Source organism: Bos mutus, chromosome 1, assembly GCF_027580195.1.
Source record: "Bos mutus isolate GX-2022 chromosome 1, NWIPB_WYAK_1.1, whole genome shotgun sequence".
Classification (NCBI taxonomy): Eukaryota; Metazoa; Chordata; class Mammalia; order Artiodactyla; family Bovidae; genus Bos; species Bos mutus.
This window is the reverse complement of record NC_091617.1, coordinates 96,140,360-96,158,381: the sequence shown is the minus strand read 5'-3', so window position 1 is coordinate 96,158,381 and position 18,022 is coordinate 96,140,360. Positions and strand designations below refer to the sequence as shown.

The following is an 18,022-nucleotide window of genomic DNA, read 5'->3' as shown; positions in this document are numbered from 1 at the left end:
TGAGAAAGAAGATGAACGCATCACACAAATAAGCTTGTTACTCAGCCTATCAAAACAGTTTAGAAATACTCCCATTTAATCAGTAAAAAAAAAGTAGTTATATTCAGCACACTCTTAATACCAAGAAATTCTAAATTATAAAACAGTCTGGGTCTGCCTTATATGTAATTTTCTCTAAAAGGCTGGCAACAAAATTGTCTTGAACTTAGTAAGGCAAGCATCTCAAGATATAAGAAATAATTTTTTTCCGTTCAGTGAAGGAAGAACAAAACAAAAAAGTTAGCCTTCGTCCTAATAAAGCAGCCAAGAGTAGCCTTGTGGCAAACAGATGCTGGGGGAAAATTAGAAAACTAGCCCTAAAAAAAGTATATGAAGTGATAGAACAATCAGCAGCAGCTGTTATTTGTTATCTGTTTGGCCAACTACTTTCCTCCTCCCCAAAGGAAAAGAAATATTTCCCCCTCCAAATGAGAAATCAGGCTAACAAACAGCTCATATATCCCATTTGGAAGACTGAGACTGTCTAAAGATGACAGTTCCAATGTTAATTCTAAAGATACCTAGACTGGTATAAAACTTAAAATTTATTTCATTAACTATTAAAGCCATACCCTGTGAAGACTCACCATTCTCTAATACATCAGCTTTTTAAAGCAGATTCTAAACGCACATGGTCAGCACTTGAATCACACCTAAGTTTTCCTAGGTGCATGCTTAAAAATCTTCCCATGAAAAATGTATCCCTTCTTTAAACAATTTCATCTTTCTTTAAAAGTGACCATATCTTGTTTAGTAGAAAAAAAAGCTTATTTCACATTCCTAAAATAAGCCATTAAAAAATAATTCAATAAAACTCCAGAGTTCTGTATATTTATCTCCCTCAAACTTGACATCCTGATAAAACCATTGAAAGCTGAAAACATCAAGTCAAAAATGCATTTAATACACCTAAACTTCCAAACCTCATAGCCTAGCTTAGCCTACTTTAACCATCCTCAGAACATTAAGAATAGCCTACTGTAAGTAGGGCAAAGTTACCTAACATATAAAGCCTATTTTATAATAAAGTGTTGAATATCTCATGTAATTTGTTGAATATTGTACTGAAAGTAAAAAACAGAATGAGTGCATGAGTCAAGCATGGCTGTGTCAGCTATTTACCCTCATGACAGCACGGCTGACGGAGCTGTCCTGCCCAATTTGTGGAGAGTATCATGCTTTGTATCACCAGCAAAAGATCAAAATCCAAAATCTGAAGCACACTTTCTACTTTACGTATATCACTTTTGTGCCATCATAAAATCGAAAGTTCATTAAGTCTATCCATCACAAGTCAGGAACCATCTGTGTAAGGTAAAATGGCTAACAGATTAAAAAAAAAAAAGAATACTTCTGAATATATTTTCTTCACTCAACAATTTAGCTATGTCTGCTTCTGAGACAGTGGTCACCTTCATAGAAAGATTGATTACCAATTATAGGTGGATTAGTTTTAGTAAGTCTGTGGACAAGTTTTAAGGGGATGTATTTTTCTGGAAAGCTTATTTCAAGAGAAATGGTATGATTCACCAAAAACCCAAAATGGAACAAAGGTTTTTAAAAATCTTACTTTCCATATTCATTAAGTTAAAGTGAATGATAAAAGATTTGCTGATTAAAAAAATACATACTGTCTCAACATACAGAGGCAGTGTGGGTCAATCATTGGCAAAGGTGGTCTTCAGTACCCAGCCCAGTAGAGAAAGTGGATATAAAAGATTATTGTTTAGTAAAGATAAAAGAACATAATGACTTAAGCTGATGGAAAGAATACCAAATGAGAGAGCAGGAAATATAAATAAGAAAGTAACCCTCAATATTGGAATAGAATATCATAACTGAATTTCAGTTGTCTACTTAATTTCAGAAGTGTTCTTGATGTCTTAAACTTTTTGCAAAGAATCAAAGAATGCAGCCTCCTTTAAAAGAAACAACATTTTGGTTTTTTTTTGTTTTTTTAAAGAAACCAAAATTTTATCACACTCTAAAAGGTCTTGATTAGCTTTCAAAAATGTAAAAAAAAATTTGGTGTTATTTCATTTAAAAAAGGTTAAATTAGGAAATAAGGAGGAAATATTGATAGACCAGAAAACTGGAAGAGCAGAAGGGAAGAAGTGTCTGACTCAATCTCTCTACTGACCTCTCGAGAGAAATCAGACTGAAGAGAAGAGAGCACCTTTAATATCTTCACCGGCTGAGGTGTCACAGCAGAAGCAGGACTAGTCAGTTTTTATCGACTTGGGGGGTATGAGAAAATACCCAGTTGTGCTGAGGGAATAAGCAAGAGGAAACAGATCACATTTCAATAGCAAATGCCATTTAATGAGTATATATATACAGAACTTCTCTAGCCCTTTTGTGCAACAGGTGTGGATGGATCTAATGTCATTCCTGGGTGTGTGCACAAGGCAAAAATCAAGGTCAAAGTGGTCAATCACATACCGGGCAAAGAGTGGATGAAGGCCCAGACGTCATCAACTGTCCATATAGACGGCTCTGTTTGTGCCACTGGCAGCAGGCCACTGTTTTCAGGCATCTTCCTCATCCTTACATCCCGAAGCTCACGCTCTCTTTCCCGCTCACTCTGCCTGCGCAGGCGTGTTGTCATAGCAGATGGCACAGCATCTTCGTGAGAAGCCAAGTCTTCTTCTGCAGATGGATAAGTAATTGGAAGCTGGAAAATGTAGTACAAGTAAAATACAGCATTGCATTTTCCTTGTATTTCTGAAAAGGGTATTGTACATTGAATCAAGGTTTCTACAGACCTGCCTAAGGATATGTTCTCTTGCTGCCCCATCAGGGCCACTTGGACGACGGCCACGATGCCCAAGACTTTGATTATCAGGCTTACGATTCCAACGACTAAGTGCAAATTTCTTAGAACAGCTAACATTGTACCTAAGAAATTCAAGTAAGAAAAAAATATTAAATGATGTATGGGATGCTCCACTTAGTAATTATGACCTTAATTAAAGTGCAGTTGTGAATCAGTAAATGCCATTTGTTTCATTATGGATTATAATACCTCAGAAAGTAAACCACAGTGTTCAATAAATTTACTTATGTTAATAGTAAAAAAAAAAAAAAAAAAAATGGTCTCGTTATATATAATATAGCTCTCAATATAATACTGGACACCTATAACAAGGTACTGATATCTCCTAATAACAGCATGATAGTGGGAAACTTTCTGCAAATACAAACAATAACTCATTTTTGCAGTTGCAAAATAATTCAAGGTTCCAGGAGAAGAAGAAATTATTAACTATTTAGATGATCATTCAAATGGTTATTTTCTTGGGTAACCATTCCTGAAGAGATTTTTTAAAAAGAGATTAATATAGTAGAGAAGAGGAAATCTCAAATGGCTAGTAAAATATTTTTCAAATATAACTAAAAGACAGAAAGGTAAAGTTGAGTTATCAAAGTTATACAAGAAATTCACGGTTCTTAGGAATTCAGGCAACTCAGATATATTTAATTCTTTAACTGGCTGGAAAAGGACCTCTCTGGTGGACTAGTTGGGAATCTGCCTGTCAATGCAGGGGACACAGGTTGATCCTCGGCCTGGGAAGAGTCCACACGCCCGGAAAGACTCCACGTGCCGCAGAGCAGCTAAGTGTGCACCACTACTGAAGTCCACATACATATGAGCCTGTGCCCCGCAACAAGAGAAGCCACCACAGTGAGAGCCTCACACGCCGCAACCAGAGTGGCCCCTGCTCTCCAAACTAAAGCCCTCATGCAACCATGAGGACCTAGCACAACAAATTTTTCTTTTTTTTAAAAAAACTGGCTGGAAGATTATTTTTATTTTATCAAAATAGACTAATATTTTTAAGTGTATATTTTAATATATACATATTTTAAAACGTGGAGCATTAATTTGCATATCTTATGCAGGGACCATGCTAATCTTCTCTATAACATTCTAATTTTAGCATATGTACTGTCAAAGTGAGCACTCTTATGACATTTTTAACATGGATGTTTATAAGGCCCTGGTGGCTCAGATGGTAGAGTCTGCCTGCAATCCAGGAGACATGGGTTCAGTCCCTGGGTTGGGAAGCTTCCCTTGGAGAAGAGAATGGCAACTCACTCCCGTATTCTTGCCTGGAGAATCCCACGGACAGAGGACCCTGGCAGGCTATAGTCCACAGGGTTGCAGTGAGTCAGACATGGCCAAGCAACTACCACTTTCACTTTCTAAGGCATGATGACAGTTTAAAGGAGTCCTGTGATGGGACTCTCCTGGAGGCCCAATGGTTAAAAATCCACATTTCACTACAAAGGGTGCAGGTTCAATCTCTGGTTGGGGAACTAAGATTCTGCACATTACGCAGTGTGGCCAAAAAAAAAAAAAAATCTTTTGCCATTTATTGGGTTCCAATGCCCTAAACGGGCTGGGCAACTTTCTCTGTAAAGGGCCAGATATTAAATGTTTTAGATTTTTTAGGCCACACAAAGGTTCTGCCACAACTATTCAACTCTGTGATTGTAACATAAAAGCAGCCACAGACAGTAATGAATGAGAATAGATGTGTTCCAATAAAACTTTACTCAGTGACACTTGGGGCCTTCCTGGTGGCTCAGATGGTAAATAATCTGTCTGCAACGCAGGAGAACTGGGTTTAATCTCTGGGTGGGGAAGATCGCCTGGAGAAAGGAATGGCTACCCACTCCAATATTCTTGCCTGGAAGTCCCATGGTAGAGGAGCCTGGTGAGCTACAGTCCATGCAGTCACAAACGGTCGGACATGACTGAGCAATACACTACAGTGACAAATTGAATTTTATATAATTTTCATGTGTCACAAAATATTCTTCTGATTCTTTTTCAACCACCTAAAAATTTAAATACTATCCTTAGTTCAGGGGCCATACAAAAATAGGCTACAGAAAGGACTCAGCCTGGGTATAGTCCGCTGACTCCTTCCCTCGAAAGAGTGAAAACAGATCATCTAATAAATTTCTGAAATGTCATAAAAAGGCTAAAAAAATGCACATAGTTCCTCTTTTTTTTACACATAAAATTGCTGTTGTAATTTCTTATTTTCAAAGTTCTTTTTGAAACTCTTTTGGTCTAAGATGATTTTTCAGGGAAATGACAAGAATAAATCCCAGTTAACTTTGCTACTGAAAACTGTTTTACTAAAAGAAAATTCCCTCACTTATGTTTATAAAAATATCAATGAGGAGAAAGTAAGAAGTACTATGAGAGTAAATAGGCTATTTTTCCCCTAAAAATATAAAAAAGAAAAGAGTGTCCTGATGGTCACTTCATTTTACCCTAAAACAATTAAACAAGCTCCTCCCGTGTTCAGTATGCTCATCTGGGGGCTCAGCTCTATAGGTTTCTGATTTCCATTTACATCAACTAACAAACTTCTTTCCCAACTGACTAGAGAGAAGAGAGACTAACTTTACATTTGCTATTTAGTCCCTAAATACTGAGATATCGAAAAAAGGTAGCTAGGCATACATGTAAACAGCATTTCTTACCTGACCTAACTTATCCTCTCCTCCTTACTCTTCTCTGCTCTGTATTTTCCTACCTTAGGACCTCTAAGCCTCTAAAGAGCTTCACCTAAAGGTATACTAACCTGACAACTCAACAGTCATCTCTGGGAGAAGAGTGATGGTAGTGTGTTAACTGTCCTGAAATATTTCTGAATAATTAAGAAGTTTAAAAGATTCTGAAAGGAATCCTCCTCCCTCAGTTTTTCATCCTCTGAATCTGAGAGCCACTATTCTTTCTTGTGGTATATGCGAACAAAATAGGAGTTACACAATTTGATTAGGACTGTCAAAATAACATGAAAGAATATCTGAATAACAGACTGACAAATGAAAAACCATTAACCCATTTTCAGAAGAAAATACTTCTGCTTATTTGACTTAAGTTTTACTAAATATATTTTAGGTGCACCATACTAAATAATGTATTTATTTAGGGAGCAAGAAATTCTCTAGATGTATCTTTAAGATTTTAAATTCTTTGAGAAAATAACTTTTGGAATACAGAACAAAGTTCAAAATAAACTGTGCACACACTTTACCTTCAGTGGGAAATAACTGTATTAGGATTTATTAACCAAATTAGAGAGGCTTTCTTTAAACCAAATTTGTGACTACATCAATGAAGATACTAAAAAGGCTTTTGACAGTAGTACTATTTACCTATAATATTACTGAAAATACACTTAGAAAAGACAAGCATTTTTGTTATCAAGTAATATAACAATGTGGAGAATTTATGCTACAGATGTCCCACTTAAAATCCTAAAATAAACAAGATATGGTTAAAAGAAATGAAACATTTTAAAATATAAGCAAGTAAATCCAGGTATTTCAATATTGTTAAAACAAAGGACGAGCAGTGTATTCACAGGAGGGATTCTCCTAACCATATTCTTACCACCTGGAGATTGCTACTTCAGTACTAGATTATGCTGTATGTGTCATTAGATTATGCTATATGTGTTATGAATACCGTTTTCGCCAAGTACAATTTAACAACTGAATAGCAAAGTAGCTCCAGATAATGTCTACTTGATATTATTCTTCCACAGTACCTAGTTTTGACTAATGGTAAACTCTGCAAGTTTTTTAGTTTTGTTACAGCAGTTTTTGGCTTGTGCTTTAGGAAACTTGAGAACAGAAATACCTTTTGGCACAGGACATAGTGCAGAATCGTTTTGACCGAAGAAATTCATTAGCATACCCCATCTTTCCACAGAATTCACACTTGAGCAACTCACTGTCCATTTCTTCTAATGTCTCTAAAAAAGAAAAAAAGAAAAAATTCCAAAAACTTAATTGTGACAAATTTTCTTTTAGCTTCTACTTTGGGTCGGATGCTGCTAGTATTCAGACCCTACAGGAGACTTAAAAGGAATGGTCTTTTAACTTTTCAATCCACAGCCACTTTGGCAAGGCAAAGCCCCCCAAAACAACCACTTCCACCAATTCCCTCTAGCTCCTGCATAAAAATCTTATGGAGTTTTCTCTATATAAATAAATAATACATTTTTAAAGGTTCATTTGCAAAGAATCCAACCTACCTAAAATGTGCAAATAAAGTCACTACCTTCCAAAAAGTATTATGTAGTATATGAATTTTGATACATTGTGCTATGTATAATATACATAGCAAAGAACACAATTCTAACTGGAGAAAATGAGGACTCCAAAAAGAAGACTTTGATGTCTGCTTTCAGAGGGCATTTAAAATCATTAACACTCTCTAAGATCTGCAGTGTACAACAGAATATATAAAGATGTATTTATCTAATTATAAAAGTCCCTTTTAGTTATATTAAAATAATTTACATTTATCTTCAAAATCATCAATAGTTGTATAATTTCTAACCTCTGCTCTTTTTTGTCAGGGTGCTCTCTGTTAATTGAGAATGTCCTTCCTCTACCTCTGTATCCATAACTTTCTTCAAGTCATACCACAGGACCTAAAGAAACTTCCCACCTACATCCTCAAGTATCCAGCAGCAGTCACCTATAACCAAGCAACTTAATCTTCAGGACCCAGTTTTCTCATCTGTAAAATGGGGCTTATGATACCTTCCCCAAAGAAATGCAGTGAAGATTACATGAATGCCTAACAGGTAGCAGGCATAAAAAAGTGACAGGTCCACTTCCTATCTTCCACATAAGAATTAGCAGTACCAAGACCTATAACAAGTAAACACTTCAATGAAAACTGTTTAATTCTTTAAATCACCATATTTTACTATTTTCATGCATCATAATTCCTATGCTGAGTCATATAAAATATATCCAAAAAAGGAACTCTAACTACAGCTTTTAGCTATGAGCTCTTTATGTGCTTTTCTATGTTATTCACTTAACCAAGACTTGTTAAGATGAAGAAAGGGACTCTGAAATGTAGACATGAACAACATGTACTCATACATTCAAGGATCATTTTATCCCAGTGTTACTGGAGAAGCAAATGGTAAAGTGCTAAATTAAGTGAAGGCAGCAAAAACACACTGTGAAATATTCGAAGTGTCAAGGGACATCCAAAGACACTGTCATGACCAATCAAGTCATAAACTAGCAAGAGATCATCTCAAAGAAATTCTCAGGACTATCTTCATAAGCAAACTCATCTATTTGGTGGCAATGAGGAACAAAGAGTCTGAAACCAAGTAAAGTAAAAACTGTTTCTTCCAGTGACCTAGAGATGGCTTTCACACAGCTCTGCCCCACAACACGTTGCTGGGACCTAGTGTCATAACTTCCAGGAGTCTTATTTCTAGTCTGTCATGCCTATAACCAAATCTGACCTTGAAAAGCCTGTACTGGATATAGAACCTCTCATTTGACCACCAATCCAGCCCCAAAGAGCCCATTCTTTGGGCTGTTTAATTTTGACTCTACTGAAAGCTTTATTTCAAAACCTTGAATTAATTAACATAAAAATATGCAACACTTGATAATAGGTTAGACAACCTTATGAAGGAGAAGGAAATGTTTTTGCTGATGAGAAAGGCAAGATCCCTTTAGACAGGTATGGTCTAAGGGTTAACAACCTGACAAAAAGTTCACATCAGTTTTATTTCTCATAAAGACGAGAGGAACATTAACAGATTCAAAGAAGTCCAGTTCTAATTTTGGTCATAATTTCAACAAATCTGGTAATGTTACCAAGGCAAATGTTTTCACATTTGTAAATAAAAAATTACAGAGCTAAGTAAGTTTTTAAAAACTACTGCTTGAGATAATAAAGATGGGATTCTATACAGATACAGCTGGCAATTCCCTAATATCAGCTCTTCACTTTTCTCCCCCAGTAACAAAAGCCTAACTTTTAGCTAGGAATATAGCCACTGGGAATAAAAAGTACAACTGCTGCCCTATGTGTGGCCAATTTCTGACCAAATTCCGGGTGAGGCCCTATCTTACCAATTAGAATATGATCATGAAGATGAGCTATCTTGGAAATGAGAGCAACACTCCAGGGATGGCAGGGCCATGAGACACTAACAGCTTACGTGCCCAGCAAAATGGAGCCCTGCACTGGAGTGGCCAAACATATATCCTAACTGATAGAGATCCCCAATTTTTTTTGTGCAAAGAGGAATTACTTTTCAATTTTCCTGAAGACTTGAGATCATGTGATGATCAGCAGTAAGAAGGCAATGAGATAGAAATCATCATCAGCATGATGATTTACCAGGGAAGATATAAGACATTTTGATAAATCACATTTTAGATGGAGATTCTGGTTATACAACCAGTCCAAATAGAGATACAGTTTATCCTTTAAAAAAAGAATAATCATTATATTGTTTTTCGTACTGAATTAAACTGCACACACTCGTAAAGCCAAAGCTGCTAAATAAATGACCTCACCATTTCACCCTATAGTACTTCCCATAAACACTGAAGTATACAGTAACAGAAATACTTGATAAAATTACCATGGGAAATTATGAAGTATTTTAAAAATTGATACATTTTCAGTAAACATATCTCCACTATGAAATAGATTCATCTTTTTTTAGCCACAGTTAACATATAGCACTGTGTAAACTTAAGGTGTACAAGGTGTTAATTTGATACATTTATACAAATGACTGCCTCAGTAGAAATTCTGAACATTTCTATCACATTACATTTTTATCTTTTAAGTCACTGGAATAATTAAGTTTTAGCTTAAGTTAGGTTGATGATTATAGCTTAAGTTAATGATTATAGTACAATATTGTCAATATTCATTATACTGTGCATTAGATTTCTATGGCTTATTTATTCTTCATTGCAAACATTAATCATCTTTAAACCTTCCTTTTCCTTACTCTGGTATCCTGTTCGTTAAAACTACCCTTTGCCTTGTCTTCCATCAATTCTTTCCTTCCTCTTCCCACCATGACTACAAGTATCAATTACATGCCAAACCTCTACTATTCATCCACACACGAGCAGCAGTTTCAACATTTTTTCATGTCACCTAAAAATTTTCAGTAACCATCCTCTTGACAGCAAAATAACTAACTCCATAATTGAATCTCAAGGTACACTAGAATCTGACTTTGCCTTACTGCCCACTATGTTCTCTAACTCAACTGCCTACTCTTCACTGCCCCCTCCTGAAGTTACTGAGCACTTGTACATTTTCTGTACATTTATTCGTGGTATGCTAACCTGAGAGGTTCTTTCTGTTATCTTAAATCTATGCTTTATCATCCAAGACCCAAATCAAACCCCCTCTCTTCACAGAAAACTCACGAGTCTGGCAATAATATCACCCAGCTTTAAAGTGCCATGTTCTTACTGTCTATATAATTCACCTAATACCTAGCATATGCTGCTTCTCAGTTATCTTTCTGTTGTAGAGATAGCTACTTCCTACTAGATGAAACCTCCCACCCCCATCACTTCATGGGAAATAGATGGGGAAACAGTGGAAACAGCGTCAGACTTTATTTTTGGGGGCTCCAAAATCACTGAAGATGGTGATTGCAGCCATGAAATTAAAAGATGCTTACTCCTTGGAAGGAAAGTTATGACCAACCTAGACAGCATATTGAAAAGCAGAGACATTACTTTGCCAACAAAGGTCCATCTAGGCAAGGCTATGTTTTTCCACTGGTCACGTATGGGTGTGAGAGTTGGACTGTGAAGAAAGCTGAGCGCCAAAGAATTGATGCTTTTGAACTGTGGTGTTGGAGAAGACTCTTTAGAGTCCCTTGGACTGCAAGGAGATCCAACCAGTCCATTCTGAAGGAGATCAGCCCTGGGTGTTCTTTGGAAGGAATAATGCTAAAGCTGAAACTCCAGTACTTTGGCCACCTCATGCGAAGAGTTGACTCATTGGGAAAGACTCTGATGCTGGGAGGGATTGGGGGCAGAAGGAAAAGGGGATGACAGAGGATGAGATGGCTGGATGGTATCACCGACTCGATGGAGGTGAGTTTGAGTGAACTCCAGGAGATGGTGATGGACAGGGAGGCCTGGTGTGCTGCAATTCATGGAGTCGCAAAGAGTCGGACACGACTGAGCGACTGAACTGAACTGAACTAGATCAAAAGCTCCTTGACGTTCTAGCACAGTCCACCATATGTTTTATACGTATTATATTATAAACCATGAGCATCACAAAGTATGCTGTGAAGTTTCCTAGGCAGTTTTCCATTTTTCTCCAATATGCACACACAAGAGGGCACATTATATAGCTTATTAGTCTAGAAAACTTTTTTGTTTATACTTACATAGGCAAGAAAAAAAAATCCCTGTACATCTGTCTTTACTACTCATCTCAAATGAAAAATTCTCAGATAAATAGTATGCATAACTATAATAAAAGCAAGTACTTAGGAATTAAATGAAATTAAATTCCTAACAACAAAAGGCTTCCCTGGTGGCTCAGTTGGTAAAGAATCCTGCCTGTAACACAGGAGACCCAGTTTCAGTCCCTGGGTGTAGAAGATCCCCTGGAGAAGCGAATGGCAACCCACTTCAATATTCTTGCCTGGAGAATCCCATGGACAAAGGAGTCTGGACAGACAGTCCGTGGGGTCGCAATGAGTCGGACACAACTGAGTGATTACCTCTTTACTCCTAAACCACCACCGGGCACTTTCTGAACCCTGATTTGAACAAAATAACTATAGAAGGACATTTATACAATTTAAGTAATTATACAATTGAGGAAATCTGAATATGAACCAGGTACTAGATGACAAAGAATTATTATTAATATTGTTTTGGGTGACACAGCATTAAAATGTACATTTTATAGATGCACACTGAAGTATGTACTAGTAAAATACAACAAGAACTATGATTTGGTTTTAAACAGAGGAAGAAAGGAAAAAAAGGGAAAGAGAAAAAGCAATAGAGAAAAAGAGAAGGGGAAATGTAGGAGGAAAAAAACAAAGGGTTGCATGAAGCTAACTTCGCAAAATAATGTTTAAAACTGGGTAATAATATTGAGTCTGGGTGAGCTGAGATTCATTTTACATTTCTAATTTTATGTTTGAAATTTTTCACATTTAACATTCTTTTAAATAAAAAAATCAGACTGAACTCAACATAAGTTAGCAATAAAAAATTTTATACTTCTATCAGTTCTTTGCTATTCAAATAACAAGTACAACAGTGATAAATACATTGCAACAGTCCATATGTTACCAATAATGACAGAGATGCCTTCCTCTTAATTAGGATTACTGTGAGCCAAGTCAATGTCTATTTTGCTTACCAGCATGCTATTTTACTTAATTTAGCGAAGTACAGGCACACAGTATATATTCAGTAAACATTTACAAAGTGAATAAATTTAGATGAAATACACTAATATATTGAGGATAATTACTTAGACACAGATGTTAATTAATTCACAATTGTAGAGCCCCGACCATACTACACGCTATTTAATTGAACAGCACCTACTGCAAAGCCATGATTAGAATCAATAAAAAACATCATTTTTGCATTTGTGTTTGTTTTCCTGAAGTCATTTTGCATACCACTTTAACTTTAATGAAATATTCACTGGTAGAACAAGGCCTATTAAAAAAAAAGATTCTTTGACACTGAGAAGATTTAGTGGTATTTTTCTCCTTGAACAAATTTAATCATCTTTTGATTGAAGACTTAACAAAACTGTTAATACCCACCTGATATCAAGAATACATAAGAATTAAGACTTCACACAACTGTTAATACCCACCTGACATCAAAGAATACATAAGAACACATAAAATCTAAAACCAAACAACCAGGAAGCTCTGAATTTTTAAACAAGCTCAGTGAAATAGTCATTTACTAAAGTCTGTTTAAAGAAGAAAATTGGTTGTTTTGATCCTAAAATTTTGAACTGCTTTCATATGTAACGGAAATTTTCCCACTCAGATCCCTTCAAAGGTCAAAATGGTATTATAAAAATTAACACCAATCTTGTTATTTTAATTACATGGCCATTTAGAGTCTGGTTCGAGTTCCCATTATTTTAGTCAAATAATGCATTATATGAGAATAAAAGTAAATACTTCCAAGGGAAAAATCTGTGTATGATAAAAACCCATGTTCTGATTCAAGCAATAAATGCCAAAGTTAAAGAGTATCTTAAAGAAAAATCCACAAACCTTCAGCAATCATGTCTTCCATCTCTGTGTCAGATGAATTATCTGCATGCTTTGCATTATTCTGTAGCTCTGGCTGAACACACACAGAATTTATCACCTGATTATCCAAAACAGGCCTTCTTTTCACAGGCTGTTCAATCAGCAAAGATGAACGACTCACCTTTAAAAGACAGAACAAAATGAAATGATCTTTTTAAAGACCTTCAGAAATAATTTAGTTTAAAAGTCTCTTGAAATCAAAAGGATCTGTGATAATTTACTTGTACAACTGATCAGATCCATTCATTTATTTCTTGAGAAAAGGTTATGTTCAGGTTGCCTGAACACTTTATATTACAACTCATGAGCAGTATGACCAAAGTCTCAGTCAAATGGAACCAAGGGTCTATGTTTAGGTGGGTAAGCTAAAAAAATCTTTAAAAAAAAAATCAGTAACAAATTGTGATTATAAGTACCTTTACCTTTTTCTGCAACAACCTTTAAGATTGATTTTTCATGCACAAAACTTTTTATTTATAAGATTCTTTCCTCAGGACACATCATTACTGTATTTTAAAGATAAGGGAACTAATATTCAAAGTGTGCAGGTGATTTCTTTGTAATAGCAGAAACAGGACTAGAACTCAAGTCTCCTGACTCCTAGTTAAGTAACCTAATCACAAATAGAAATGGAAAATTCCTCAAATATTAACATCAAAATCAACAAAAATAGAGTCGCTTATGTTCAGTACACCAATTTAAGTCATGAAAACTACTTACTTTAGAAATGCTTTCAGCAAAAATAATCTACACCAAAAGTATATACCAATTTACTAGTGAACCCTCAGCTAATCTTAAAAATCTTTGATTTTTTAGAATCTTTGATTCTATTTGAGAATGCTGGTCAAGTCTCCAACATTTTCCATACATAGTGAACAGCAGCTTACTGGAACCTTTTACATGTTACCCTGGAGAATAATCACCCATAAACTTTTTTTTTGGCCTCACTTGCAGGGATCAAACCCAGCCCCTGCAGTGAAAGCACCAAGTCCTAGCCACTGGATCACCAGGGAATTCTCAACCCATAACCTTTTAAATTGTGTTTATTTCAGTTTGTATATGTAATTATGTCTCAAATAAAATTAGTGGAAATTATTGATGAAAAAACCACTATTGAGTGCTGATAAGAGTATACACTTAGGGTATATGAATCAATACTCTTGCAGAAAATGATTTGCCAATATATATCAAGAGTCTTATGAATACATATGTAATGTGATCTAACACCTATACTTCTGGGAATTTATGCCAAAGAAATAATATTTCAAATGTGGATAATTTACATATAAGGATATTCCTTTGAACAGCAAAAAAAAAAAAAAAAAAAAGGAAACCTAAATGTCCAACGGTATAGATGTCCCTTGGTGTCTGCAGGGGATTGATGCCAGGACTCCACAGGGTACAAAAAACACAGATGCTCAAGTCCCTTATGTAAAAATGGAGCATTATTTGCATATAACCTATGCACATTCTGCCATACGGTTTAAATCAGCAGGAATACTGGAATGGGTTGCCATTTCCTTCTCCAAGGGATCTTCCCAACCCAGGGATTGAACCCAAGTCCCCTGCATTGCAGGCAAATTCTTTACCATTTGAGTCACCAGGGAAGCCCTTTAAATCATTTCTAGATTACTGATAATTCTGAAAACAATGTAAATATGAAGTAAATAGCTGCCTGTGCATGATTAATTCAAGTTTTACTATTTGGAATTTTCTAGATTTCTTTTCCCCCCCTAGATTCTTGATCTACAATTGGGTTGATCCCCAGTGTGAAACCTGTGGATACTGGGGGGGGGGGAGGGTAACTGTAATTGAAAGATTATATAAATTATGACTGTCCAGAAAGTGAAATACTAGGTAACCTTTCAAAATGTTTCCAAGGTACTATTAATCAAATGAGAAAATAAATGTTCAAGCTATACTAAGCAAAAGAAGCTGGTCTGTAAGGAATTCCCTGGCGGTCCAGTGGTTAGGATCCTGCACTTTCAATGCCAAGGACCCAAGTTCAATCTCTGGTTGGGGAACTAAGATCTCACAAGAGGTAAGAAGAAAGGTGTGGTCAAAACAAATTTTTTTAATTAAAAAAAAAAAATCTGAACTGTATATACAATTATAGTCCTGATCATATGAAAATATATATTAAAATACATTTTGTGGTATTACTATTTGCTCTGTACATTTTCCAAATTTTCAGTGAAAAAACAATACATATTACATAGAACAGTTACACACATTTAGTCTTCACAATAACCCTAAGAGCAAAGTATCATCTCCATTTGCTGTATGAGCAAATGAATTTCAAAAAGGTTGAGTGGCCTGACAAAGGTTACACATTCAGTATATGGCAGAGCCAGGATCCAATCTCTGAGACCAGGGAGAAAAGACTGTTTCTCCACTCACTATATCAGAGGTTCTTAGATCCTACACACAGTAAACTGCAAACAAGGGCAACTGGCTACAGTCAACTATCACTGTGCCATCATAATGCCCTACCTGTGAATTTGAAAAATCAGATGCTTCAATGGGCTTCAAAATACATAATTTTGTTTTCTCGTGTCTTTGTTTGGGGCTTTGATTTTGGCCACTTGTCTTGGTATATTTCCTAAGGAAAAATGTTCATTTCTAGACACAACATGTAATGTAGCTAACATAGCTATAATGTATAACTAGTCTCAAATCAAATTACTTTTAGTGATAGGATACAGCATCTCAATTCTGATGTGTACATTTTGAAGCATTTTTAAAATCTGATTGAAGCCTGAGATTTAAAAAATAATGAGAAAATCTATTTGCTAATTAAAAACCATCAACTGGATAACTTCAGATGTATAAGATCATTGGGAAGTTACTATTTTCTGTATCCAAGTTAAAGTTCTCAAGTATCACATTATACAAGAAACACCTTTATAAAAGAAAATAATACAGTTCTGGTGTCATTTCGATCCCCTTAAAGGGGAAAAAGTGAAAGTTTCCTTCAGAGTGAACATTTAATTGCCTTCTCTAAAAATTATAAAACTAATATCCTTATACCCTGAAACTGTTTGCTTCCATCTTATACATCTAAATAGCTAGCATAAAATTCTAGAACTATAGATATATATGGAAATATATAAAGGATAGACAGAAAGAAATTGTCTAATTTTTTTTTTTTTTTTTTGATCCCATGGTCTGTGGTCCTCCAGGCTCCTCTGTCCATGGGATTTCCCAGGCAAGAATACTGGAGTGGACTGCCATTTCCCTCTCCAGGGAGATTAATAACTTTTGAAGTAAGTTTTTTATTAGAGAAAATACATTAGAGACCAATAGATCATACATTTTAAAATTATGCTACGTGAATAATTTTGAAAATGCAAATTTGCTTGCTACTTACAGGAAATGGCTCCAATCCCTCCTGAATCACAAAACCTTCAATAACATGGGTCAAGATCTGTGGCTTAACAATAGCCTGTGGAGGTTTGTTTTCAACACTAGGTACACTACTGGGCATAGATGTACTATTACTTCTTGTGGTAGCAGCTGGAAGTAAGAGCGGAGGTGGAGGAACAGAAACATGTGAAGGATCTGAAGGAGATTTAATTACTGAAGCACTGACTGATGCCACTGCAGGTAATTCTACTTGCTCTGGGGAAAAAAAAAAAAAGTCACTTTTTAAATCTGTACCATTCTGCCCAGGCAAATATGAAAGAAAACTGGAGAACATTAATAACAGTAACAGTTAACGTCTTATGTTTTAAAACAAAATTCTGAGACCCTTATATTTATTACCTCATCTCTCCACAATTCATGCAAAGTCACTTCAATAGTATCTGACTCTTTGAGACCCTATGGACTGTAGCCCACCAGGCTTCTCTGTCCATGGGATTCTTCAGCTAAGAATACCAGAGTGGGTTGCCATTTCCTCCTCCAGGGGATCTTCCCAAGCCAGGGATCCAACCTGTACCTCTTGTGTCTCCTGCATTGGCAGGTGGGTTCCTTACCAGTAGCACGACCTGGGAATCTCCACAATAACCTTATGAGATATTTACTACTATCCCCATTTACAGTGCAAGGCAGCAACTTGTTCAAAGTTAGCATTCCAACTTTGGTTAAAAAAAACTGTCCCAAAAGACATGAAAATGTTTTAGAATGTCAACTTAAGAACAATTATTTTTATTTTTAAGCTACAGTTATTAAATTTCCTATGTTTCTATTCATATATTCCAAATGGTACTAGGGAGGGGAGAATATGCTTAAGAAAAAAAGATCATGAAATCGATAGAATAAGTAGAAATTATAATGAATTATACAGGGCATTACCTTTATTTCAAGTAATCCACAACCATGCACAAATGTTCTTTGCTGTTGCTATTTTTAACAAATCTTCAATGACATTGTACATGTCAGTTTGTAGGAACACTGTAGTACCAGGCAATTGAAAAATGTTGGGCTAGTTCACTTTGATTTTTCCCAGGCAAGCTCTGGGGACCACAATAACAGCCTATAACAGAGACTTTACCTACCCATTTGTTAGCACTGAACCTTTACTAAGCTATACCAAAGTGGAGAGATGGAACCAGGTGATAGCCAGGAATACCAGTGAGTACAAGACAGCTGAGAGAAGTAACAACAACAAAAAAAGGGGCATATGGTAAAGATAATACCACTACTTACTGAGCACTTATGTGCCAGCACTTATATGTATAAATGTCTTACACATTGTAACACAATTTAATCCTAACTAGCCTATGGGTGCTGCTGCTGCTGCTAAGTCACTTCAGTCGCGTCCGACTCTGCGCGACCCCACAGACAGCAGGCCACCGGGCTTCTCTGTCCCTGGGATTCTCCAGGCAAGA

At 35.9% G+C, this 18,022-nt stretch overlaps 1 protein-coding gene and 1 pseudogene across 6 annotated transcripts in view; both read right to left on the bottom strand.

Annotated features, from left to right (window-relative positions):
• Positions 1-18,022, bottom strand: part of PHC3 (polyhomeotic homolog 3) — an 84,280-nt gene that overhangs the window by 11,630 nt on the left and 54,628 nt on the right. For 3 of the 6 annotated variants that reach the window (XM_070373412.1, XM_070373390.1, XM_005891722.2), the window contains 5 exons: positions 16,561-16,811; positions 13,152-13,311; positions 6,707-6,821; positions 2,805-2,937; positions 2,482-2,713 (listed from right to left, as the gene is read on the bottom strand). In XM_070373412.1, coding sequence (XP_070229513.1) covers positions 2,482-2,713; positions 2,805-2,937; positions 6,707-6,821; positions 13,152-13,311; positions 16,561-16,811 — 891 coding nt within the window. Of the gene's footprint in view, positions 1-2,179; positions 2,308-2,481; positions 2,714-2,804; positions 2,938-6,706; positions 6,822-13,151; positions 13,312-16,560; positions 16,812-18,022 lie in introns of those variants that run through there. The other 3 variants (XR_011464737.1, XR_011464738.1, XM_070373419.1) reach the window with 2 other exon arrangements.
• Positions 3,907-4,004, bottom strand: LOC138989442 (U6 spliceosomal RNA; annotated as a pseudogene).